At 32.1% G+C, this 27,975-nt stretch overlaps 1 protein-coding gene across 2 annotated transcripts in view; it reads left to right on the top strand.

The window, feature by feature from the left end:
* Positions 1-323: 323 nt before the first annotated feature.
* Positions 324-27,975, top strand: part of GLRA2 (glycine receptor alpha 2) — a 304,778-nt gene continuing 277,126 nt past the window's right edge. Inside the window, exons 1-2 of one of the 2 annotated variants that reach the window (XM_074299962.1) lie at positions 324-948; positions 3,122-3,255. In XM_074299962.1, coding sequence (XP_074156063.1) covers positions 881-948; positions 3,122-3,255 — 202 coding nt within the window. In that variant the 5' untranslated portion in view covers positions 324-880. Of the gene's footprint in view, positions 949-3,121; positions 3,256-27,975 lie in introns of those variants that run through there. The other variant, XM_074299963.1, reaches the window with a different exon arrangement.

Below are 27,975 nucleotides of genomic sequence, written 5' to 3'. Positions count from 1 at the left end.
ACTTAAAATGCCCTTATATCCTTTCTCCCATTCTCTTTACATCTTTTTCATTTATATTTTAGCTCAAATTCTACTCTACCCATAGCCCCCAGACTCATTATGAACCTAAATAATCTCCCTATTCTTCCTTTTTCAATCTTTGCTCTTTCTTTTTCGTCAAAGAACCTATCCAGCACACCCACTGCTTGCTGTCGGACCACTCTTTCCTAGGGTCTGGACTCTAGTCACGTTCTCTGTTAAATGCTTCTCCCTGTCCCCCGCCCCAACAAGACTGAAGAAGGAAACATGCGCACTACAGAGCTTGGAGCTGTCCAAGTGCTGAAATTTATAGGCTGGGTAAGATCACGTCCCTGTCTCTTTCTATCGCTCTCATTCCTGCACAGGAGCATAGCAATTTTCCCCACTCTCCCCACCCCAAAACACACTGTCCCTTCTTTGCCTTCATTTACAACTCCTTTCATAAAGAAAACCTTTTTTTAGGAACAGGATTTTACCAAATAGATAAAGAATAAAATCAAAGCTTCATCAGCCAGATTTCCAGCATGGCATTGTCACCATTCCCTTTTGCATGGTGATGCGCTTAAGGTAGCAGCGTTTTTATTATTTAGTGAAAAGCAGTTGGGAGATTCACCAGTTCTGATGCTTTTTCTCTTGTTTGTCGACTGATGGTAGTGAGCCTCGGTTTAACCTGACCATGATTCCCAGGACTGGCACTTTTTATTTTTTCTCCCCAAACTATACAAATCCATATCTTTTTTTGGTTTTCAAGGAAATTAGATTATTGACAGATTTTGAATCTGGACAATAAAAGGTACTTTCTTTTAGCTTCGTTCTGGCATCATTTCTGGGATATTTTCCACAATCTTCACAGGAAACAGGAATGAACCGGCAGCTAGTGAACATTTTGACAGCCTTGTTTGCATTTTTCTTAGAGACAAACCACTTCAGGTAGGTGATACGACTTTGCATGCCAATATTTACTAAAAGACATGGAACTGTATAAAAGGGAAAATGTCACAGAAATCTCTTTTGCATTGTCTGAACCAATCTCATTTTAATTGTATGGAGGAGAGTTAGATTGCTTTTGTTCATTTAAAGAGCTTCCTTTTTGGCAAAAATATATATTAAAAAAAACAAGTTTTTTTTTAATTCATCTTCTTACTCATTAGATTTTAGCACACACAAATAATATCAACATAGTCTTTGTTTTAATTTTCCATGTAGATATGTGTTTTTTCCCTTTCCTATATTGTTGGAAGTTGTTTAGAAGGTTGCCTAAATGATTTTTTCAAGTTAGAAAAATGAATTAATCTATTAACTATAGATGACTGTTGCAGTTAACAAAGGGAGAAGGAATGCTTCCATCAACCCCAGGCAATCTGGGGTCCCTATAAAATCTCAACAGTCTCAAGCTCACTTATAAGAAGCACTATTGAGGAATTTTCTTGAAACCCCAAACAAAGGGAAAAGACATCCTATATTCTTCCAGCTCAATCTACTTTTTCCTTCAAATATAATTCCAAGATGAATTGTTTATAGATATTACTATTAATATTTGTGTATATTTTTGCATAAAATGAAAATATATATGATTATAATAAGGGTGATATTATAATTTACTTGTTTATTATTACTACATAATTAACAAGTTGTCAAATCAAGTGGAACATCAACATGTTAGGTTATTCCCAGTAAGTGAAAAAGTCATTCAGATCATGACAGCAAGAGACATGGTGGGATTGGGGGAAGTTTTCAAGTAAGAAATGCTTACACCTCAAAGTGTACTATTTAACATTTAATTTTCATTCAATAAGAAAGCTTTTGTATCAGTGTTCATGGAATTGAAGACAAGAGTGTAGCAATCACATCATGAGTACTGGCAAAATCTACTATGCCCTCATCAGGGTTACACTTCTCACTACAAATGAAGGGGGTGGGGGTAGGCCACATTTTAACATCGTCATCAGCTATTTCATTCAACATACACACCTCTATATGTTTCTAGATAGTTTTATTACAGCAATTTTAAGCCTATTAATGGTCATAATAGTATCTTAGCATTTGTAATTAATACCACTTGTTTAAAAAACTGAAGATAATGTGGTTTCTTGTGAATTGGCAGGTTTAGCAAGAGTTAATGAAAAGTACTATTAAAAGTACACAGAAAATACAATTCATACTTCAGAAAAGAGTTGTTGGAGTCCAGTAATTCAAAATAGTTTGTAATAGGATTCATCTCCCTTAAAACCAAATCTGTTCATTTCATGAACCCTTAATTACTTTAATTAGGGAATAATAGTTGGAGAATTTTTCAATTTAACTTGTACTTTACTATTATTTCAAAGACATGATGAGTGAACAAACTTTAGAGGAAAAAACTTCAGCTGAGAACCTCTAATTTGTGCTGAGCTATAAAAGAGTTGATAAAAATAATAGGATTGCATTATATGCTCATTGCTGATATAATTTTCAAAAAAACCTTAAATTCCAGATGGTACCTTTTAGTTAGTGAGTGTTTTGAAAATAAGAATTGATACATATCTAGAAAGGAAACTAATAATTGAGAATTAAGTAGACTGGTGATTTGTTACAGTGTTTTCTGGTTGTATACAATACTTTTCACTAATATGAAATGAGTTTTTTCATTTAGAGATGAAATACTTGAACACATATAAGCTTAAATTTACTGAAAAATGGTGTTAACAGAAGAGTATGATGAAAGTCAACATTGGCATTAGGGTGTGATGAATCATTCTGTTTGCCAATACCTACCATATGAACAGCATGAACCATAGTGTGAACCATGTAAATATGTCATCTCCTCCTCTTCATAGCTGAAGTGTGAGATTTTGGGTAATATTTAATGTTTTGCATTTTTCTTTGCTTGAAGTTAGCTCAAGTTATTCAACTTCAGATGTTATTGAAAAAAGTTTGAACTTTTCTATTTGAGTATCTGTAATGCTTCAAGTATTTTTCCTAAAAGTGGAGAAAGCTTTCCTTTGCATTCCATATATACATATATATATGTATATATACATATATACACATATAATATGTCTTCAGTGTGTTTTTCTAACCTCAAGGATAGCTGCATTACTAATAGAGCTAATTATCTATCTAGGGCGGCTTTCTGCAAAGACCATGATTCTAGGTCTGGAAAACCCCCTTCACAGTCCATGTCTCCTTCAGATTTTTTGGACAAATTAATGGGAAGGACATCAGGATATGATGCAAGAATCAGACCAAATTTTAAAGGTAAGGTCTTTTTTCATTTTATGATGAATGTTTTGGAAGTCTTCTTTAAAAGTAGGTATTTTTCAGGGTTTCTAAGTAGGAAAATTTTCCTAAGTAGAGTTGGCATCACATGATAGCCTTTTGTAGTTGTAATATTTCAAATTCTTAATGAATCAGCTCAGAATTGACTCTTCTTCCTGGATACTTCTGAAAACTTATTTTTATTTGCTAACAATATTTTAGAAACATGTCAGAAATCATTTCTCTATTTCCTTGGTTTTTCTTTTCAAATAAGAATGTGGTAAAAATGGACAGATGAATACTTACATTATAAATACATACTAGAGTCCTTGCAAACATTTTGAATTGATAGGTACTTAATGGCTTCACCAATCAAAATAATTTGAAAATTCTAAATTCCAAGTAACTATAGAATCCCACAAACCATCTCCCCTTCATACTTTGGGTCCTTAAAATTTCTAGGTTTAACAACAGTGACTACATATGTTCTCTCTCTCTCTCTCTCTCTCTCTCTCTCTCTCTCTCTCTCTCTCTCTCTCTCTCTCTCTCTCTTTTCCATACATATACATACATATATTATACATATATATGTATTTCTGCACATACACATATAATTATATAAATAAATCATAGTCACATATAGTCACACAAATTTCTAATTTTAACAATTATTATATACATACACATACTATTTTATATACACATATGTGTGTATCTATATATACATGTATAGTTACTCAGGTATTTGTTTCTCCACAGATTCCTTGATATTCCTCTGAAATCCTGTATTAACATAGTCATAGAGCTATAAAGTTCTCATATTGGTTAAATTTTGCCTTTGTCAATAAAATGAATTATTTCATTTTCTATTAGGTACAAATTCCAGAGTTATCTATTATTACAACTGGGAAAACATGGATTTAAGTTAGAGTTGAATAGATATTATGGAAAATTTTACTTGGTTTTTATATACTTGGTTCAAACATTTTTCTTCTGACATCCATCTAATAATGTCACTTTATAATTAATCAGAACTTTAGAATTTTTTGTATATAAAAGTAAATATAAAATTATAGATTTCAAAGGTTGTTTTTTTTTTATTCTGAAAGATTTTAACATAAAGCATAAGCAGAAGATATTCAATGTTATTTTTTTGAAATCCCACAATACCCTGAATATTTTATATTCATTTTTTCAGAGTATTTCATTTTCACTCATTAGCAATTCAAATGTATAGTTTTGTTGAAGTTAGTGACTGACTTTATTATTAGCAAACTTGAATATGGATGCCAAATCCATTGCTTCTATGAATTCTACACTTCTGAGTATGCCCAACTATATACATGTTTCATAGTGGGTAGAAAAAGGGGGAAAAAATCCAAGTTTTGACAAAGCAAGCACTTGTGTAATTAGCTTGATTTGTAGAGCATATTCCATAGGAAGTTAACATAGCAGAAAATCTATAAACATTCTATTTCTTATTTGCATCATTTCTTCTTGTTATAAATTTTAATTTACAAAATAAAAATCAGTTCTCAATGGAACAATTCATATATTCTTATTATTCATATTGTTTACTAATAACTACTTCTGGGTTAAGAAATCTAACAGAAGCCACTAATAGTAAATTTTTACAATGTTGAAGTAGAAATCAGCATAAGCATAAAGAGGAAAACCCATTATTAGCCTACATGCCACTTACATTTTCTATAAAAGAATGCTAGTTTCAACAAGGAATGATCTTGCTTTCACAAGTTTGTCAAATACTTAATGAACTGAAGGAGCTTTTCATGAGTATTATACTTAATCCAGAATGTCTCAATAGCTTCATGAGGGCAAAAAAAAGTGAATACCAAGTATTTATATATTTACACATTGATGGTCTAGTTTGACCTTTTTCTTCTCCTAACTTATTTAATTAATTGAAGCATCTTCCTCTTTTGGGGATTTGATAATATTTATAATTAATTTAAAGTCTATCAGCCAAAATTTAGCTAAATTATTCTCTTTGTGTGTGGATGAGATGTATAGTTCTGGCCATTATATTTTAGAGGGAACATTGATAAGATGGATGGTGTTAAAAGGAAAGTTATCATGAAAGTGAAGGGCTTTGAACTCATAGCATATAAAGTTAAAATAACTAGGTACATTTAGCTTAGAGAAGAGAAAACTTGAGAGAGGTGGGACATTAAAACTGTCTTCAAATGATTGAAGGACTATTATGTAAAGGGCTGAAACTCTGAGTTGATGCATCGGGGTCAGACAACTGAGCACTTAAGGCTAATTACTGATTGGACAATACTCTATTAGTGCATGCTTGGAAAATGGCCCTTCCCACTATTCTATGCTGGTTTGATCTTTTAGTGTAAACAGAGAATTGTGGGAGGAATTAAGCGGTGAAATAAGACAAGCTAGAGTCACTTTGGCAATAGACTAAGAGAGGAGAGGTCATGGAGATCCTGCATCCATACAATTCACTTCTACCCCTAAAAAGACCAAGAATAAAAACTAAGGACTTTTGCTTATCCTGACACCGGCTGATTCTAAGGTATCCAGGGTGCTAACTCAGTCTTCACACTGTTATGTAATAAAGACATTAGATGTTATTGTTGGTCTCATAGGTCAAAATTAGCACCAATAGGTGAAAGCTGAAAAGTGACAATTTCATATTTAATATAAGAGATTTTTTTTAAAGAATTAATGCTGTATAAAAATAAATGTGCTTCCATATTGAAGCTCATCATGCAAAAGCTGGGGTGATACTTTAAGTACATTTTACATTTTGATATGGGTTAAATAGGATGACCATTAATATCCCTGCCAAATCTATAATCTATGGGGAAAAAAAGAAAGACATATACCATGAAAATATGGCTTCTTACCTCCCAACATATTAGAATTATGCATTTTCCCTTTTATTTAGGTACATAATTGAACTAAGAATAGAATCATCTACTATTTTCTAGGACAAGTTTATTAGCTATACTAAGTAATTAATAATAGGATTTTCCCAAAATACATATTTTGTACTTTTATGGAAAGCCAATAGGGAAACCAAGAATCCTACTTCAAAAACTATAGTTTCAGACACATATCCCTATGCTGATTTTGTTTTTGGCCTGCCCTTCCTTCCTTCCCTCAATGCCTCATCTAGAAGAATGTGGTAGATCAAATATGTGATGTGTCTTCATAGTGTTCTATGAAAACATCAACTTGGTGCAAAATTCCCCAAGAAGAGTGGAAGGGCCAGATCAAAATACAATTATGAAATGTTTTTAAATGAATAAAAAATACAACATAAATTATGTTGATGTGTAGTAGTCAAAATGCAACCTGCAAGAATCTGTTTCTATTTGAGTTGTACTGCATTTGCACTAGAGAAAACTTTCATGTCATTCAGTCATGTTTGACTCTTTGTGACTCCATTTGGGGTCTTCCAGCTGTTTCTTTCTTCAGCTCATTTTATAGATGAGGAAATTGAGAAAAATAGAGTTAAGTAACTTTTCTAGGGTCACAGGAAGATGAGTCTTCCTGACTCTAAGGCCAAAGATGTGAATCCTCAAATTAGTTTATTCTGTCTCCTTTTTATAGAAATGCTAACATGCTTATCCTGTGAATTTAGTTTTCTAGGCTATCTTATTTCCATACTTAAGGGAATCAAGATGTGCCCAGACTGCCTTGATTAACATCTTTAAGATACCTTTAAGATACCGATGATTGAAACTTCCCATGATAGGAACCAAGCTTTCTCAGAATAACTTTAAGGAATTAATACACATCCTTTATCTCCCCAACTCTTTCCTGGTATTTCCCTTCTATCTGAGAAATCCCCAAACTTATATTTCTCCTATAAAATATGTGATTATGAAGAAGATATTTTCTAAGTCCTTTTAAGGACAAAGCCTGATGTGAGGTACTCTCTCTTTCTCCCTCCTCATAGAATCTTCCCTATAATGGCATCTTTATCCTTACTATAGCTAACTGATTAATCTGCTACACTCCTCTATGGATTTAGCCTGCCAAGTAGAGTACTCACATTTCGTGGCATATTCCTTTAATGGCTTCTTCCAAACCCTTTCCTTGCTAATTTTATTGCTCTTTCGAATCATTCTATTTACTGCTTTTGGTGTCTATTTTTCCTTTTCATTTTCTATGAACCTCTTCTCTTAAATAAAGATATCTTTTGACAAAGAGTTAATTCATCACATGTACCTCACACACCTTTTATTTTGAACTAGGAATTGCTCTTCTAACTCCATTACCAACACTAAGTGCTATTTAAGTAAACATATCTAACCAAACCAGGAAATTTAAATTAAAGTGTGCTATTTCTGTTTTGATATGAATTGTAACCTCTGCCACAGAAGTCAATCCTACCAGTGCTATGGAAAGTATTAAGTGCAGAGAGATGAGATGTTAATAATTGTAAATCACTTTAGGAGATTTTATATTTTGTTATTGTTGTGGTTGTATGAATTTAATTTTAATCTATCTAAGAGACTGAAAAAAGACAGAGGAAAATAAAGGAAAACTTCTTTCCTATTTGAATATTTTAACTATTATTTTTGTCAATAAATAAAGAAAATTTTATGATTAGTTACTGTAAAAAAAACTATTAAAATTCAGAGGGCTTCAGAGAAGTCAAAGAGATGAGTTTCACTTCATAGTTAAATAGAGAGGCTGGGGGGAAAAGAGACAGGAAAAGAAGAAATATTTTAATGAAATTATTATAGTTTTCATCAACCCTTCATGAAGAGGATTCTTGAGAAGAAACTTCACATGTTTTCCTGAATGAATTAGCTAGTGATTTTTTTTTTCTGAAGCAAGGAATAGTTATCTGCAGTTTCAGCGAAGATTTGCAGTAACTGTTATCTTCCTCACAACTATAATATTTGCAACAATTATCAATATATCTTTATTTTTATTTTATTATTAATAAATTGTGTTTCAATCATTTGAATTTTTAATACAGGACTTCCTAACATTTGGCAGAGAAATCAAGATATAACTATTATTTGGAAAGAAGGTTTGTCTGTTTTTTAAAATAAATACTTAATTAAGGGGAGATTAACAATAGTTAATTGTTTACTTGAATTTTTATTAACTAATGAAGAAATATATAAGTACATCTTCTAGACTGTTGTAGGATTCAAGATAACATTAAATATGGGAATGAATCAAGTAACAGATGACTTTTATTTAAATGAGACTGATCAGGCAATCTCAAATAATCCTGCCAGGAATGGAGGCTTTTTCTCCCAGAATGTCACAAATTTTCCTCTTAAACTAAATAAATGTTTTCTCTATTCTATTCTGTGATAACTCCATAACCCTACCATTTCTTTCAGTGTCATCCAGAAAGCTAGAGTAGAAATTATGCTTGTTTCCCAATGAGAATGCCAAGTAGCTTCTGAATAACTGGTTTATTTCTTTCTTTTCAATATATTTTGTTCATCTAAATGAATGAGTAGCAGAGGTAACTAACTCATTTCTTAATCTTTGAATTTATAAACAGGGATAAACTATGAATAAAAACTCTGCACAGTCAGAGTTAAGCCAAACTTCTCTGCTTGTCTTTTCTTCCTCTGATACTTCAGGGGTCTTCTTCCCTGGAAAAAGGAACTATCAGCAGCTTCCAATTATTTTGAGTCAAAGTTAAAGACAAACAAGTCTTAAAATCATATGACTGTAGTCCTAACCTCTAACCCCTAAGAGGATAAATTAAAAAAATTGATGAGCAGGCTGCAGATCTGACTAATGATGCATTGTTTTCAAAACTAAGTCAATTTAACAAATATATATCAAACACCTTCTATTTGAAAGGCATATTACTATTACAAAAGCATTATAAGGATTACAAAAGTAACAAGAACAGCAATTCCTGATTTCAAGGAGTATATATTCTACTGGGAGGGTATAACGTTTAAAATTAAGCAAATGTAAAATATATGCAATGTAATGCAAAACAATTTCTTAAGAGAATATTAGTACCTAGGGGTATCAGGTAATTCTTTGTCAGTCACAGCAACTGTGTTTTGACGAAAGTTAGGTATTTATGAGATTATGGGAATTCTCTTTATTTCACTTTGTCATAGTTTCCACATCAGTGAAATGATAATAATATTTGAATCACTTAACTTGTAGGGAGATTATGACATCACATACTTTATGAAGGTCAGCTATTTATGAGGAAGAAGATGAAGAGTAACAGTGTAAGAAAGAGAAAGGGGAGAGAAAAGGAGAAGTAGTCCCATCCTATTTGCTTCAGATCACTTACTGTCACTAAAATTCTTCTACTATAATAATTAGATATATTTACTCAAAAGTTCATTAAAAGACTATTCAATGCCCTTTTAGTTACATTAAAAGTGGTTTATAGGATAATTTCCCCATTTTCAAAGGTTGTTGAAATTATTGCACTAAACATAAATTTAAATTCTGTTGTTCTGCCTTTACTAATGAGCCATGAGTGGATACAAAGAAAGATATTGATCTTTAGAATCACCTCTCTGTATATAGATCAAATTAGAATCTAGTTGGATAAATTATTTGGATGTCTGAATCACAGTCACCATTGGAATTTTAGTATGGTAAATCTAGATGACTTGTCATGGTGAGTTGCTTTCTCAACTAAGACTTACAACCTTTTTGAACATTGCATTTGCTTTTCTTGCTTCTGTGGGGGGGAAATGCAATGATACTGTTTTAAAGAGTAACAAAATCAAAAGCTCTATCAAATCTCTCCCAAGAGAAAAAAGGAAAATATAAAATATAAAATCAAGGAAACTACACAGCAGAACTTTATGGTACATTTATGGTACAATAAACTCAATAGAGGGCTTTTTATTTTGACATTTGGTCATAATGTCAAAAAAAATTTTAGTAACAAATAGAACATGCAATAAAGTATTACTCAATGAGCTCATGATACATAATTGGCTTTAGGTAGAAAGACAGATAACTATTTATTTTAGGAAGCAGGGACATAATACTATTGAAAATCCTGAATATTGCATAGACATGAGCCTATTCTAGTTTGCTTAAGAGAGCATAAGATACCTCAAAATCATTTTCTGAGACATTATGTAAACAGAATTAGGGTGCAAGTTAATCTAGTATATAGGAGAGAATATCATACAAGATCACATAAAAGCATGGGAGGAGGGAAGTGTACCTAAAGACCATTCTCTTATCTAGAATGGAAAGAAAAAACATTATAAATAATGAAAAAAGTGATGATGGTCCCAGTAATAGCAATAAACATAATAGTTTTAATTTCTTTAAGGCTTCATATTTCCAAAACACACAAAACAATGCTTTGTTCTAGGTAAAAAAAATGAATAAGATCATAGATTTAGATCTAGAAGAGACCTTATAGATTATCTAGCTCAACCCTCACACTTGAAAGAGGAAGAAACTGCATAAGTACTATTATTCCTTTTGATAAGAAGAAGGGAAAAGTATAGTAGCAGCTGAGGTGTAGTACAAAGAGCATTATATTTCAAATTGGATCAGGAGGATCTGAAAATCTGCCAATGTGACTTTGGGCAAGTCCTTTAAACTTTATGAGTTTCAGTTATCTCTTTTGTAAAATGGAGAGTTTAGATCAAATAAGCTTTGATATCTCTTTCAGATAAAAATCTGATATTATGGTCTATGATCTAATAGGATTTCACATTTCTAATTTGTTGTAAATATAATGGTGAATGAGTATTAGTATGCATTCATTGTAAGGACAACTAGGTGGCACAGTAGATAGATTCTGAATCTAAAGTCAAGAAGACCTGAGTTCAAATCTAGTCTCAGACACTTATTAGCTATGTGACTCTGGACAAATGATTTTTTTTTATTCATTTTTCCAAATTATCCCCTCCCTCCCTCACTCCCTCCCCCTGATGACAAGTAATCCCATACATTTTACATGTGTTACAATATAACCTAGATACAATATATGTGTGTAAATACCATTTTCTTGTTGCACATTAAGTATTAGCTTCCGAGGGTATAAGTAACCTGGGTAGATAGACAGTAGTGCTAACAATTTACATTCACTTCCCAGTGTTCCTTCTCTGGGTGTAGTTATTTCTGTCCATCATTGATCAACTGGAAGTGAGTTGGATCTTCTTTATGTTGAAGATATCCACTTTCTGGACAAATGATTTAACATTGTTTCCCTCAGTTTCCTCACCCATGAAATGAGCTGGAAAAGGAAATGGCAAATAGAATCACAAAAAATTCGACATGATGAAAAAACCAACTAAACAAAATAACAAAGGGGTAATAAGAGATTTATGGCAACAGGAAAGGAAGATGGTTCAGACTGAACTGAAAAGGAAGAGAAAAAGGAAAATATAAAATCAAAGAAACCATATAGAAATTTATTATATTACATGGCAAAACAATGTACAAGACAAAGGGATTTTCCAATTCCCTCAACATTAATATCTTCCTTTTGGCATTACCTCTAATTTATTCTGTATATATTTTGCTTGTACCTAGTTATTTGTACTATTGCTTTTCTTTATATTCCTAATGCTTAGCACAATGCCTAATACATAGAAGGTCCTTAACAAATACTAATTAATGGCTTAAGAATACATCAAAGATAGTGTTGTTTTATGAAGTAGAAGAAAAGTGCTAGGGAAATCACTGAAGGGCATATAAATTGAAAAACTTGCCTTCTGAGATGCAATTAATAAGTGTCAGAAAAAGATTTTGAACTCAGGTCTTCCTGACTCCCACCACAGCTCTTCATCCCTATGCCATATGACCTGTGTAAATACATACACACACACACACACACACACACACACACACACACACACTTCTATTGTTGAAGTTTTGGAAGTTCTATTGTTGGATATGTTGAGTTGTACAAAGTCATATATTTAGTAAGTAGGATAACTAAGTAGGAAAGCTCAATAGAAATCCTAGTCTACTAACTCCAGGTTCCATGCTCTTCCATTACAATGTGCTGTCTTCTAACCTCTTTATTTTGCCATTTTCTCCTCTCTAGAAAAGCATCAGGAACATTATGTAATAGTTTAAAAATCTAATGATGATCATGATGATGAATAAATGTGGTCATGTTTAAGATAACTGAAAGAATAGAACAAAATGAAAAGTGGTCCTTAGTCATGGAAGAGATACCATTTTGAAGCAACTTAGTGGACATTTGCTTGGTTTCTCCTTTCAGCCCTTTACAGGCTTCTGTGCATTACAATTAAATGAGAAAAAAATAAATATATATATGTTCCAATTAGGATATATTTTAACCATGCTCTTATAAATCATTAAAATTTCTATTTCACATACATATTTTGTACAGAAACATTTTAGTGCTTCCTTTGTATTCAAATTTTCATATATTTTATTTACACATTGTATCACTCTCCCATATTCCAATAGAATGTAAGTTCATAGATGGAAAAGATAGTTTATTTTGGGTCTTTAGATACTCATTGCCTAACAGTGCTGTGCACACAGTAGGCATGTGGGGAGAAAGTTTAATGAGGTAGAGTTAAGTTTTCCACTGATCTTGGTTATGGCATATACAACATGCTCATAACATTTTCAAATGATATAAAACTAAAAAGGAATATTTTATATACTGGGTATTAAGAGTCATGATCCCAAAACATTAGTTTGAATTTAACAAAATTATTTTAATAAGAATAAATGTAAAATCCTTTACTTGGGTTTAAATTTTTTCTAAGTCCAGTTTGGGGAGGTATGACAAAATGGAATTCTTCCTAAAAGAGATTTTGGGGTTTAATCAGATTGTAAACTCAGTATGAGTAAATTGGGCAGTCAAAAAAAGCTAATGTAATCTGAGCCTCCATTAAGAGACTTAGTTACCATCTGAATTGCATCTGCAAAGCAGGGTAGTTAGAGTAATCATTATATGATATCTAACATCAAGTGTGCTGCAAAGAGTATTCTTACACAGACTTTAATGGAACTAGATTGCTGAGATCCCTTTTAATTTGATGGGTCCATGATTCTGTGTATTTGGTTCACCATAAATCAACAAGCATTTATTAAGCACTTACTATGTAGCAAGCAGAGTGTTACATCCTGGGGATATAAAAACAGTTCTTGTCCTCGGGCCATTTACATTCTATCAGAAGAACAAACATATATATATATATATATATATATGTATATATATATATATATATATATATATATATATATATATATATATATATACATATATATATATATATATATATATATAAATATACAGGATTATACAAAATAGAAACATTGTCATTTGTGAGAGAAAGGCACTAAGGCACTAATAATTGGAGACATAAATTATAACAAAAGTTCCTTTTAAGGTACAAGTTTTTATAGAAGACAGAATTATACTGTCAGAGTTCTTGGGAAAGATATTGGCAATTTAAAATTATTAGCCCTGGTTAGGTATAGAATGCAAAGTCCAGTCCTATTTAATCAGATAAGGAAAGTCAAGACTAAAATTAGTCCTTTGTAGATATAAAGACCTTTACCTCATGTTGAGTAATGTGTCCCTTTTTAGATTGATTTATGTTCATTATTTTTTTTATTCTATCAACTATTCCTTTGTCCGAATTTCTGTCTCCTGAAAATATCATTTTAAAAATTAGGCATTTAAAGAAACAAAATGAAATGTTCAAATCTCAACAAAATGAATTAGTTTTGTTTCTCTCTTTTCAAAATAAAGCTTTTGTCTATTTGAATGAAATTTTCTTTGAAAATAAAATTAGCTCCTGGCTTGAGTTTGGCTGCTGAATTTCATCCCAATATGAATAAACACATTATGCTGAGGCATTTCCTTCAGAAAGTGATTCTAGAATAGAAAATACTATCAGATAATTATTCCCTTCAGTGTCTTCAGTATTTCATGCACAACATACAAATTATTTTATCTCTAGAGTTCTGTGGAAATGTTGTACATCCTATTAGGTTCTATAGGCCTAAGTAAACTTTCAAAAGAGTAGCAAATGAACATGTAATGTCCATAGCAACTATTGCTTATCTATCTGGCATCCTCTGTGTGCATGTGAATGTGTTTTTGTATGAAAGGAGGATGGTTTGCACTAGACAACAAACCCAAGCTGTTCACAGAGGCTAGAAGTTGAAGAAAATATGCTGAATTCAATAGTCCCTGCTGTGTGATCTACTTTTGCTTATCTTCATGTTGCTGAACTATGACTTGGCTCTTGGGATTAGATTTAATTTGAGCCCTTCTATCTCCATTTTACTGTCTTTGCTTCTCTATTTTTCTATCCTCTCAATGTGTCAATATATTTCTATTTGTCTGTCTCTATTACTCTGTCACTTTTTTGGCTCATCTGTCTCTGTCTCTCTTTCTTTTCCTGCCTTCCTCTTGCAATGGAATTTGTCTTAAAATGCGACTTTTGAATATGGTTTTGATGCCTTTTTTTCCTGAGAAAGAAAAATATTTATTATCTCTCTTGTTCCTGCTTCCTCGTGAATTTATAGTCTAATTTGAAGAGTAAAATTACAAGAAATTTCTATAATATAAGGTACTATGTTAAATTTCAATTAAGATAGAGGGAAAGTCAGTGAGAATTTGGGTAAAAAGTCATCCTTTTAGATTTTGGAGATCAGGAAGACATTCATGATGGAGGTAATGTTTCAATGAGTTCTGAAGCGTTAATAAAATTTTGGCAGGTAGAAATGAGATAAGTAATAGAATATGAACAGAAATGAGGCCATGAGAAGTAAGGGAGATGACACATACATTCCCTAGAAATCAGAGTAAAGATGGAATTAATTACTAGTAAAGTTTAGGTCATATTTAGGAGAAGTCAAGGTATACAGTACTGCTAGAAAATAGGGTGAGTGAAGGGATCATAATAGGAGATAAGACTAGAAAGAAAGGTTAGGAACATATTGAAATAGGTGTTAATTGATCCCCACAATCAAAACTAAGAAATAAGATCAATTATGAATAAAATAATCTATAAAACATCTTTTCCGAACAGCATTTCCTGATCTGTTTTATAGTGTTCTTTCCCTCATTGAGTTTTCTTAGAACATTTGGTCTGAATCTCTTCTGAGTGTCATAGAACCATATATTTAGAGCTGGAGGGAACATGAGAGATCATCTAAAACAAATCTCTTATTTTAAAGGTGAGAAATCTGAACCACAGAAAGGTTAATGACTTTGCCCAAAGTTACTCAATCAGTCAGCAAGCATGCATTAAGCTTTGCTATGTGCTAGATATTTTACTAAGTGTTGGGAATATAAATACAACTAGAAGGAAAGACAATCCTTGCTCTCTAGGACTTTACATTCTAATTAGGAAAAATAATATATAAAAGAAAGTTGAAGAGGAGGAAGGGACAATGATAAAGTTAGCACAGGAACATGATAGAGTCTAGAGCACAGCACAGAAAAATGAGATATAACTAGCCTGGCCACCCACTTTAGATGGAGGCTATGGGAGAAGGCATCCAATCAAAGAGAGATATCACTAGAGTAGAGGGTATTCCAATGTATACCAAGGTCATCCACTACAACCTAGACCATTATTAACTTTTGCTTTGCCATTGAATTGAACTTTGATAATTGTTGAGGAGAGAGTAAGGCTGATGACTTTGTGAAACTCTGCCCCACTTATATACAATTCATAAGCTTTACCCTATGACATCATTGATCTTCTTTGAAAATGAAGAATGAATAATAACAATTTCCAGTATGTGGATTCCAAGCCTGGAGTAATTCTTGAGGAAACTGGGGCATATTACAAGAAATCTGGAATATAATCTATACAGAAATGAGATTTTTAAAAAGGTTCATTACCTTGTTTTATATTTATCTACGTGCATTTTCTCCCTTTTCCCTCCTGTCTATCAGTAGAATATAAAGTCTGTGAAGATAGAAACCATCTTTTGTTTCTGCATTCCTGAGGAATAATTGTGCCTTGCACATTGCAGGTCCCTAATGCACGTTTTGAATTGGAGTATATTGAATTCAATATATCTTCTTCCATTATTCTATTACTTTTGAAAAAAATCTTCCTGAAGTGAGAATATATATATATATATATATATATATATATATATATATATATATATATATATATATATATATATATATATATACACACATAGTGAATATATAAGTATGTATGAATGTATGCATACATCCATATATTTAAATGCACATAAGTGAAAGGCTAAAAACCAAAATTCATAATGATAAATTTGAAAACAAATCAGGGACATACTTAGAAAGTATACAGAAACAGTACTGTAATAAACAAAGTGCCAAACATGAGTCAGAAATGCCAATTGCCAACAGGGGATAAATATAGTATATGATTTTTAAAGAGTGGTTATATTTTAGGTGTGAAAAAATTCATCCATGCTGACTTGCCTACATAGTCATAGCATCATTCCAAAATAACTTACAAACCCGTTAGAGCTAAATTTGGCCTGAGCTATAGTTAGTTTGGACCTTTCACCAAATGAGCTGAAACATAACAAACCTTCTAAGGGAGAAAAGTGAACAAAAATTGTATTCTATTATCCAATAGAAATGAGTGATCCACAGAATGAATTACTTAACCAAAGCTGATTTACACTCAAGTGTTCATGATTAATAATGATTAAAATGCTAACTTCCTTTGGAGAATTTGAATTTCATCTAGACAAAATTGGCTTATTTTAAAAATATGTTTTTATTTATTTCATTGAATAAATATTGCATGTATTTTAAAAATTTTACATTTGAAATTATCTTCCTTTATCCTGCCTCTCCTGTTTGAGAAGTCATACTATTTGATACTGATTATGCATATGAAAACATGAAAATCATCTCCATATTAGCTATACTACTAAATTTTTAAAAAGCATAAAAAGTATATTCACTCTGCATTCAAACTTCATCAGTTCTCTCTCTGAAGGCAGATAACATTTTCCATCATAAATCCTTTGAAAATGTCATGGACCTGAGAATAATTGAGTCACCGATGATCATCAGACAATATTGTTGTTTCTATGACAATGTTCTCCTGATTCTTCTCACTTCGTTTTACATGAGTTCATGTAAGTCTGTCCTAGTTTTTTTTAAGTATCCTGCTCATCACTTTTTAAAGCACAATGGTATTCTATCAAAATCATATGACAGAATTTTTTGATCCTTTCACCAACTGATGGACATCCCTTCAATTTCTTTTTTTTTTTTTTGCCAAAGCAAAAAGAGCTATTATAAATATTTTGTATGTATAGAGTCGTTTATCTTTTAAAAATATCTTTAAGATATAGACCTACTATTGCTATTTCTGGGTTAAAGAGTATGGACAATTTTCTAGCTCTTTTTTGCATAGTTCTGAATTGATCTCTAGAATAGTTGGATAAGCTCAAATATCCTAATTTTCCTAGGATGGGCACTTTTTATATTTTCCCCTACTTATTCAATTTTATACTAATCAAACTATCAAAAGTTATTTTATGGAGCTATACAACATTCATCTGGAAGAACAAAAGATCAAGAATATCAAATGAATCAATGGGAAAAAAAAATTGGCCTAGTAGTTTCAGATTTCAAACCATTTTACAAACCAATAATCATCAAAACCATCTGACACTGGCTAATAAATGGTTTGAAGGATCAATATAATGGTTTGGGTGCACAATGCTCAGAAACAAATAACTGTATTAGAAAAGTAATTTGGTAGGACTAATTTGGTTATTTTTTCAAATAATTTCTATATATTGGGATCAAGTGTTTTTTTTTTTTTAATTTACTTCTAAATCTTCCTGACCCTAGGGAATTTTTAAAAAAGAGCTCAATGATTGCTTGATCAATTTATTTTTTTCCAAGATAGCATTATTTACGTATTCTATTTGCATTTCTACTCATTTGGATAGGTTATTTTAAAAATATTCATGCACTTCACTTAGATTATCTGTTTTCCTGACATAACTGAGCAAAATAATTTCTCATAATTGCTTTAATTTCATCTTCATTGTTAATGCATTTACCCTTTACATTTTTGATGCTGATAATTTTGTTTTTTTCTTTCTTTTTAAAAAAAATCAAATTAATTAATGTTTTATTGTATTGCTTTTATCTATAAAATCAGCTGCCAGTCTTATTTATTAGTTCAATTATTTTTTATTTTCAATTTTATTAATCTATCTTTTGTTTTCATTATTTGATTTTTAATTGAAAATGTTTAATTTGCTCTTTTTTACAGTTTTTTTAAAGTTACATGCCTAATTAACTGATCTGTTCTTTTTCTTTTTTAATTGATGTACACATTAAAAATACAAATTTTCTATTCAATACAACAAGTTTTATACTGTTGTCCCATTATTATCATTCTCTTTAATGAAATTATTGTTTTCGTAATTTATCCTTTGATATTCTTTTTTAAACTGTCATTTTTTAAAACTTATTCTTTATTTCTAGATTTTCATTCTCCTTCCCACTGATGACACTCTCACTGAGAAGGCAAACAATATGATATAAATTTTATATTGAAATCATTAAAAAACATATTTCCGTGTTAGCCACATCACAAAAAAGCAAAAAAAAAAAAAAAAGTTGAGACAATTATATTTCAGTTTGCACCTAAAATTCATTAGTTTTCTCTCTGGAGATGGATTACATTTTTTTTAAAATCATAAGTCCTCTGAAATTGTTTTAAATCATTGTATAGATTAGAATAGCCAGAATTTTCACAGTTGACCAACATTAAAGTATTGCTGTTTTGTGCACAATGGTTCTTCTCACTTCCCTTTGAATTAGTTCATATGTCTTCCCATGTCTTTCAGAAACCTTCTCCATAATTTCTTATAGTGTCCATCACAATCATATACCATAGCTTCTTTAGTCAATACCCAATTAATGAACATCTCAATTTTCGATTCTTTGTCATCACAAAAAGAGGTGCTATAGATATTTTACTATATGTAGATGCCTTTCCTTTTCCTTTGATTTCTTTTTGGTACAGACCTAATAGTGGTATTACTGGAACAAAGGATATGCCCAGTTTGATAATCTTTTGGACATAGTTTGTGATGTTTTTCAGAAGAGTTGGACCAGTTCCAACTCCACCAACACTTCATTAATATACCTTTTCCCCCTCATCCCTTTCAGCATTTGTCATTTCTGATGGATGTGAGGTGGTACCTAAGAATTGGTTTAATTTTTTTAGTTAATAGTAATTTAAAGCATTATTTGTATGACTAGGGATAAATTAGATTTCTTTCCTTTGAAAACTGCTTTCTCATATCCTTGGACCATTTATCCAATGAGGAATGGCTTTTAATTTATATATTGCCTTAGTTCTCTATATATTTCAGAATGAGACCTCTATCAGAGAAATTTGCTATGATTTAGGCAAAAAAGTTTTCCTGTTTTGTTCTCTTCTTTTATCTGAGATCATAATTGCTACCTAACCCAGAATTATATTATTTATTTTATAATTAATTTTTAATCTTTGTTTCCATAGCCATTGATTGATGTAACTTTTATTGAATTATGATCTAAAGGAATGCATTTAATATTTCTTCTTTTTGTAGTTGGTTGTAGGGTTTTTTAAGTTCTATCACCAGTTTTTGTGAAGGTGCCATGTCCAGATGAGCAAGAGGTATTCTCCTTTCTATTCTCATTTACTTTCCCAGAAGTCTACAAGATCTAACTTTTCTAAAATTCTATTTACTTCCTTAAGTTTTTTCTTTTTTATTTTATGATAATTATTTATTTATATCTGAGAGGAGAAAAGTTGAGGACTACTTCAACTAAAATTATACTGTCCATTTCCTCCTATAATTCAGTTAACTTTTTCTTTTGAGAATTTTCATGCTAGCTCTTTTTGTAGTGGCAAAGAACTGGAAATGGAGTGAATGTCCATCAGTTGGGGAATTGCTGAATAAGTTATGCTAAATGAATGCAATGTAATGTTGTTGTATAAGAAATGATGAGCAGGTTGGTGTCAGAAAAACCTGAAAAGACTTACATGAACTGATCTGCGTGAAGTGAGCAGAACTAAGAGAACATTGTATAAAGTAACAAGATTATATGATAATCAACTCTTATGGACTTGGCTCTTTTCAACAATGCAATAATTCAAGACAATTTCAATTGACTTGTGATGGAAAGCACTATTCAAATCCAGAGGGAGAAGTATGAAGACTGAATGTGGATCAAAGCATACGATCTTCACCTTTTTTATTGTTGTTTGTTTGATTATTTTTTCTTTCTCATTTTTAACTGATTTTTCTTGCACAATATGACAAATATACAAATATATTTAAAAGAATTATACACATATACCTTATATCAGATTGCTTTTTGTCCTGGGAAAGGGTCAGGTAAGGGAGGGAGGAGAAAAAATTTTGCAAAACACAATTTTACAAAAATAAATGTGTAAAACTATCTTTATATGTATTTGGAAAAATAAATATTATTGAAAAAATAATTTAGATGCTAAGCCATTTGGTGCGTGTATGTTTAATATTAACATTACTTAATTGTCTGTGTTACCTTTTAACAAGTTATGTTTCTGTGTTTATATTTTAAATTAGTTCTATCTTTGATTTTGCTTTGTATAAGATCATGATTGCTACTCTCCTTCTTTTTTTACTTTAGCCAAAACATAATACTCCAGCTCCTCATTTTAACTTTATATGAACATCTCTGTCCCAAGCATATTTCACCTAAATAGCATATTGTTTAATTCTGATTTCTAATACAGTCTATATGATATACTTCACTTTTATAGGTGAGTTTACCCCCTTCACATTCACAATTATGATTAACTGCATTTCCCTTCACCTTATTTTTTTCTTTTATCCTCTTCCTTTTTATCTTGCTCCTCTCTAAAGTCTGTTTTGCTTCTAAAAATTGCTTCTTATCTCTCCTTTTTTTGTAATTCCCTCCTTTCCCTTATCTCCTTCTCCTCTTCTCAATTGGGAAATATGGAATTCTATTACCAGTCATACATACATTTCTCTCTTTGAATCAATTTAAATGTGAGTAAGATTCAAATATTACCTGTCCCTTCACTATTGTCCCATGCATTGTAAAAGATTTTCCTTATATGCATCTTTTACGGCAGATAATTTTCTCCATTCTTTCCCTCCTTTCTTCCAGAGTATCCTTTTTCTTATTTATGCATTTTTTACATCATCTCAACACAATTTACTCACTTCCACACTCTCATTTCTTTTCGAATATTTCTAGATGTCCTAATAATCATGATGCAGTTTTTAGAAATTACATGTATCATCTTTCATATAGGAATTTAAACAGTTTGACCTTTTTTGGAGTCTCTTATCATTTCTCTTTCACTTTCACTTTTTTATGTTTCTTATTATCATTTCTCTTTCACTTTCACTTTTTTATGTTTCTTCTGATTATTGCATTTGAAAGTCAAAATTTCTATTTCACACTGGTCCTTTCATCAAGTATGTTTTCAAATCATCTATTTCATCAAATATACATTTTCCCATTGGAAGAATTATACAGTGGCACCCTGGTAGTCATCTGCTTTGAAATTCATTGAATTCAGGTTAAAAACATTTCAATGAGAAAAAAAAAAAATATATATATATATATCTCAGCCATGGACAGCTCCTTCCCAGTGAAGTTAGTTATGCACAGTTTGGACCCTAGAATATTGATGTTGTGTAGGTAGGCTGTCAGATCCTGAGGCAGTTCCTGCAGAATAACATCACTGTAGTTGTAGTCTCTCAGCTCTAAAACAGTAGGGATGGAATGGGTTGGGAGTTAGCATGCTCAGCCAGATGAGAAACAGCAAGAGCAGAAGCAGTGTAGGCTATGTGAGCAACAGCAGGAACCCAGGTGAAAACCACAGAAGTAGAGAACCCAGGACTCATAGCAACCACAACCCTAGATTTGGGACCATAGCTTCCACTTTCACAACCAGTCCTGTTTCCTTAACCTGAAACCAAAGGAAGATTGGAGGCATGAGGTGGGGAGAGAGAATAAAGAAAAAGATTCTTCTCAGAAAGAGAATTGGGTCAAAAATGGAAGAGTGTGGCTGAGCTGGATTGATGTGTTTTCTGACAGCTGCAAGTCCCACTTTCCCCTTTGGGAAATTGGATGGGAAAGGATGATTAGGCTGCAACCTGAAGATGAGAAAAATTCATTCTGTAACTCATTGTTTTCACTACTTGTCAACTGAAACTAGATGACTACAAGGATAAATACTACACTCAATTTCTCTGGATAGGTAATTCTAGGTTGTAATCTCAGATGGAATATAATGTTCTAAGTCTTCTACTCTTTTAATGTGGTGGTGTTAAATCTTGTATAATCTTTACTATGGCTCCATAGTAATTGAATGGTTTCTTTCTATCTATTTGAAGTTTTCTATTTTTCTCTTTGACCTAGGAATTTAGGGATTTGGTTACAATATTGGTGGAAGTTTTCATTTTTGGATCTTTTTCAGGTGTTGATGAAAGTATTCTTTCAATTTCTATTTTACCTTTTGGTCCTAGGATATTATGGCACTTTTCCTTGAAAATTTCTTAATATATGATGTCTGGGTATTTTTTTTTAATTATAACTTTTTTATTGACAGAACACATGCCTGGATACCTTTTTACATCATTATCGCTTACACTCACTTCTGTTCCGACTTTTCCCTTCCCTCCCTCCACCCCCTTCCCTATATGGCAAGCAGTCTTATACATGTTAATTATGTTATAGTATATCCTAGATACAATATATGTGTGCAGAACCGAACAGTTCTCTTGTTGCACAGGGAGAATTGGATTTAGAAAGTAAAAATAACCTGGGAAGAAAAACAAAAGTGCAAACAGTTTACACTCATTTCCCAGTGTTCCTTTTCTGGGTGTGGCTGATTCTGTCCATCATTGATCAATTGGAACTAAATTAGATCTTCTCTTTGTTGAAGATATCTACTTCCATCAGAATACATCCTCATACGTTGTTGAAGTATCATTCATTGTTGAAGTGTATAATGATCTCCTGGTTCTGTTCATTTCACTTAGCATCAGTTCATGTAAGTCTCTCTAAGCCTCTCTGTATTCATCCTGCTGATCATTTCTTATAAAACAATAATATGTCATAGCATTCATATACCACATATTTATTCAGCCGTTCTCCAATTGATGGGCATCTGTTAAATTTCCAGTTTCTAGCCACTACAAAAATGGCTGCCACAAACATTTTGGCACATACAGGTACCTTTCCCTTCTTTAGTATTTCTTTGGGATATAAGGCCAGTAGTAGCACTGCAGGATCAAAGGGTATGCACAGTTTGATAACTTTTTGGGCATAATTCCAGATTGCCCTCGAGAATGGTTGGATTCTTTCACAACTCCACCAACATTGCATCAGTGTCCCAGTTTTCCCTTATCCCCTTCAACATTCATCATTATTTTTTCCTGTCATCTTAGCTAATCTGACAGGTGTGTAGTGGTATCTCAGAGTTGTCTTAATTTGCATTTCTTTGATCGATAGTGATTTGGAACACTCTTTCATATGAGTGGAAATAGTTTCAATTTCATCATCTGAAAATTGTCTGTTCATATCTTTTGACCATTTATCAATTGGAGAATGGCTTGATTTCTTATACATTAGAGTCAAATCTCTATATATGTTGGAAATGAGGCCTTTATCAGAACCTTTAACTGGAAAAATGTTTTCTTGGTAATTCTTAATCTTCTTTTGGATAGTCTGATAATTCTAAATTTTTTAAAATTTATTTTAGGTCAGTTGTTTTTCCAAAATATTTTACATTTTCTTTGATATTTTTTCAATTTTTAAAAAAATTTTATTGCTTCTGGTTCTCATGAAGTCATTATCTTCCAATTGCCAAATCCTAATTATTAAGAAAATGTTTTCTTCAATGAGCTTTTGTACTTCTTTTCATTTTGGATAATTCCATTTTAAGGTGTTTTCTAAGTACTTTGTGCCTCATTTACCAAGCTGTTAATTTTTTTTCATAATTTTCTTCCTTTGTTCTCTTTTTAAACATGTTTTCATCCACCAATCTTATTTTACATGCAAAATAATTTTAGCTCCTCCAGAAATTTGTATTGGTCTTGTGTCCTGAATTGGATATATTTCCTTGCTTGCAGCTGTTTTCACTTCATAGTTTTTACTTCATTGTACTAATTTTTAATTTTGTTTCTTGCTCTTCAGTGTCTTTTTATGGTCTTGTTTTTCTTTTAGTTTTGTTTGTTGTTTGTTCATGTTATTATTTGCTCATTTTCCACCCTATTTCTTGATTTTGAACATTAAGTTAAATTTGGCTCTTTCTCAATTTGAGAGATCAGGGGAATTTTTTCAAGCTTCAGGCTTTTTTGCACTACTATGTTAAAGTTAGCTTTAAGGATTTCGACTTTTTAGGTGCTTCAAAGGGGAGAAGTGTGGTTACTTCTCTCCTGGTCTGCACTGTGGTCCTTACCCAGTAAAGGTCCCCAATATCTTGAGATTGTAATCATTATTGGTCCTTAAAGCCCTCTGCTGCCTGGAAACCAGAAATGATACTGCCCTTCTAGGCTTCTCCTCTCTCTTTACTGAATGTCCATTTTTGAACTATGACTCAGAAAAAAGGTATAAACAGAGTTGCCAAACTATGTCTAGTTCTGTACCTACTACTAGCATAAACATCCTTTAAGCTCTGTCATACCACTTAACAAGTTCCTTTAGCATCTCTACCTTGATATCTCCTAAAGCTGTTGGTGCTGCTTCTTTTGTCACCACGTAGTCCCCCTACTACTAATATCATCTCCAAGAACTCTGGACCACTCTCCACTGCCATGGAGATATATTTTAATGGTGTCCTAAATTATCTTGAACTAGAATAATGTCTTACCCTGACATTTTGTTGGCTCCATAACTTGTTTTGAGGCATTATTTCAATTTGTTTGGTGGGGAATGTTGGGAGAGCTCAGCTGAATGCTTCCTCTACTCCATAATAGCCACAAAACTCAAAATAACTTTAAAGTACTTATGGAAATATTAAATTATATTCATATCAAAAGGTTTTTAAAGCTCTTACTAAGATAAATGCTTTCAGAAATATCTGGTCACATATTATATTTTTAAACTTTCTTCTACAAACAAGAAAATACAATTTACTAAAATCATAATTTTTTGATGGGAAAACTTGGATAATAAACTAATGATGGTTTTTTAAGAGAGGGGAAAGGAGAGTAAAACACCCCTAAAAGCTCTGTAATACAAAGTCTCAAATTTACAACAGTTTGACACATTAAAGTGTATAAAATCCTGAAGTTATCATGATCAAGTCTCATAATACATTTGTTCCATTTCCAATGGACTGACTTCAGTATCTCCTATCAAAAACTTTTTAATACAAAAGACTTCTGAACAATGATAAGATTGTACATTCTGATATCATTCCCCTGAATCCCATATGTATGAGTTTATATTATATAATAACTATTGCTTTATTCTAGAAGAAACCTATCAGTCAATCAGTATATCTTGAGTACAATGGATTTCCTGTTCTGTGCTATCTTACATTTTAGATGGACAACTTTAATTCTAGATGAATTGTCTGTTAAGTCATTGTTCACTAAGTTTGGTCAGTACAGTAACCATGATGTCCTTGTCACTTAGGTCAGCTGTTTCCTTTTAATAAGTATTCTAAAACTTAAACTTCATAATGGTGACTCTTTCCACTTTATGATTTTTCCCCTAAGATAAGCAGGTTTTTAAAAATCTCAGGGGTAGCTAGGTAGCACAATGGATAGAGTTTGGGATCAGGAATACTCATCCAATGAGTCCAAATCTGATCTCAGCCATTTACTAATTGTGTGACCCTGAGTAAGTCACTTAACTCTGTTTGCCTTAGTTTCTCATTATAAAATGAGTTGTAGAATGACAAATCATTCCAGAATTTTCCCAAGAAAACCCCAGACACAACTAGAACAACTGATCAACAGCAAAAAGAAATTTTCAAACCTCTGATTCAGGTATAGATGGAAGTTATTTCCCCCCAGTTGAGTACTATGGAAAGTGATATATCCTAATAAAGGCTTTATTTTATTCCTGCCTGTGAAAAGAAATAAGGTTCTATCATCTTTCCACCACCCCCATTCTCACTGCCCAGAGAATCCTTGTCCATATTCATTCAAATCCTATTTCTGTGTATTTTCATTGTGATCACTTTTGATACAAATCCAGTAATAGACAAAGAGGTAATATCCTCTAGTCCCTAGCAGGAGGATAACAAAATTACAGGAAGATAAAATGACTGTCACTCTCAATGTATTTTCCTGCATAGGTAGCGCCAGTCTTGAGGTTGCTCCACAAGAGTTTTGGATTGATTTCCCATTTAAGAGTTATGATTTAAAGGATGCACTGAATTCTGAAGTATAGTAGATTAATGACCTTGGGAATAAAAGATAGCTATATAGTTTGAAAACAAGTATGATAGCTACTACCTATTTGCTTCAGGATATAATTCACATTAATTCTGATCTTTGTAGAAAAAAAGCCTTAAAATTGAATCCCTGGTTACTTTAGGGACTACTGATCTTTACTTCCATTGGGATTATCCAGTGAATTTAGCTGACAGTTATAACTTTTGATTTTGACAAAGGATGAAGGCAGTGAATTCTCAGAGGGGAAATTTAATCTTTGATTTTTTACTTAGCTTGCTGGTCAATATCAAGGTCTCTTGATAATTGGCAGCAGACCATTACACTCTTTCTACTGGGACTTTCAGATCTAGATAGAAGACAACAGTAGATGGCTTAAGTCTGAGTGATTGATTTTTTTTTTTAGTACATTGCTTACTACATTACACTTATTTAGGAGGCAATCAGGATTAAATATTTTTTCCTAGAGTCCCACAGGTAGTAAGTGTCTGAGGCCAGATTTGAACTCAAATTCTACTGAATTCACTACTGTTGCTCTATCCAGTGTACCACCCAGCTACCTCCTGCTCCCCATTTTATAAACAAATAAAAATAAATATGATCCCCTCAAACTTGCAACACTTGGGCTTCATAAGAAGCCTCAACTCCTTAGGAGTATTCTGTTCAAGATAGTTCAGCTGTCTCTCAAAGGAGTTTTAACATGTTTTAAGAGTTTTAAAAGCTCTCATATGATTATTATAAAATGTTTAGCCTTGTGGATAGTGCTGGTCAGAAAATAAATCAGAAAGATAGATGTCTAAATAGCCTTTCTTCTTAAGAGAGAAGGGCATGTGTGTAGCCAAAGGCATTAGCCATATTAGGATGTCCAGTCTTCCCCTGGAGAACCTGGAGTGACAGCTGTGCAAGTAGCAGAAGAGCTGACAGCACCAGATCAGCACATGGCCCAGATGTCTCTAGAGCAAGAATGATAATTCTTCATGCATAAAACAACGAATGTCTCCAATAGCTTTTTAACATGCTAATATGAGAGCCCTATAGATAATCCAAATGGTTTTACATGTGCCTTTCAACGTCATGACATGATTGTTTCAAATATGTGATGTTAGGAATACATAGTTTCTTTGTCCATCATATTAGAAGAAATTACAGTATTGCTTTACATTTTCCAAGGAGAAAAATATACATTCATTTATGTGATATTAATGCTGTCAGGTAAGCTTGTATCTAGAGATCCCACATATGAGTAAATAATAATTAAACCAGCAAGACTGATATAGTTATGTTAGAAGTAAACTGAAATAGATAGGAAGCATTATAATTTTAAGCTACAATGGTGTGTCTTCTGAT

Source organism: Sminthopsis crassicaudata, chromosome 3 (assembly GCF_048593235.1).
Source record: "Sminthopsis crassicaudata isolate SCR6 chromosome 3, ASM4859323v1, whole genome shotgun sequence".
NCBI classification, from domain to species: Eukaryota; Metazoa; Chordata; class Mammalia; order Dasyuromorphia; family Dasyuridae; genus Sminthopsis; species Sminthopsis crassicaudata.
Note: the sequence above shows the minus strand (reverse complement) of the source record. Positions and strands in the feature narration are given on the sequence as shown.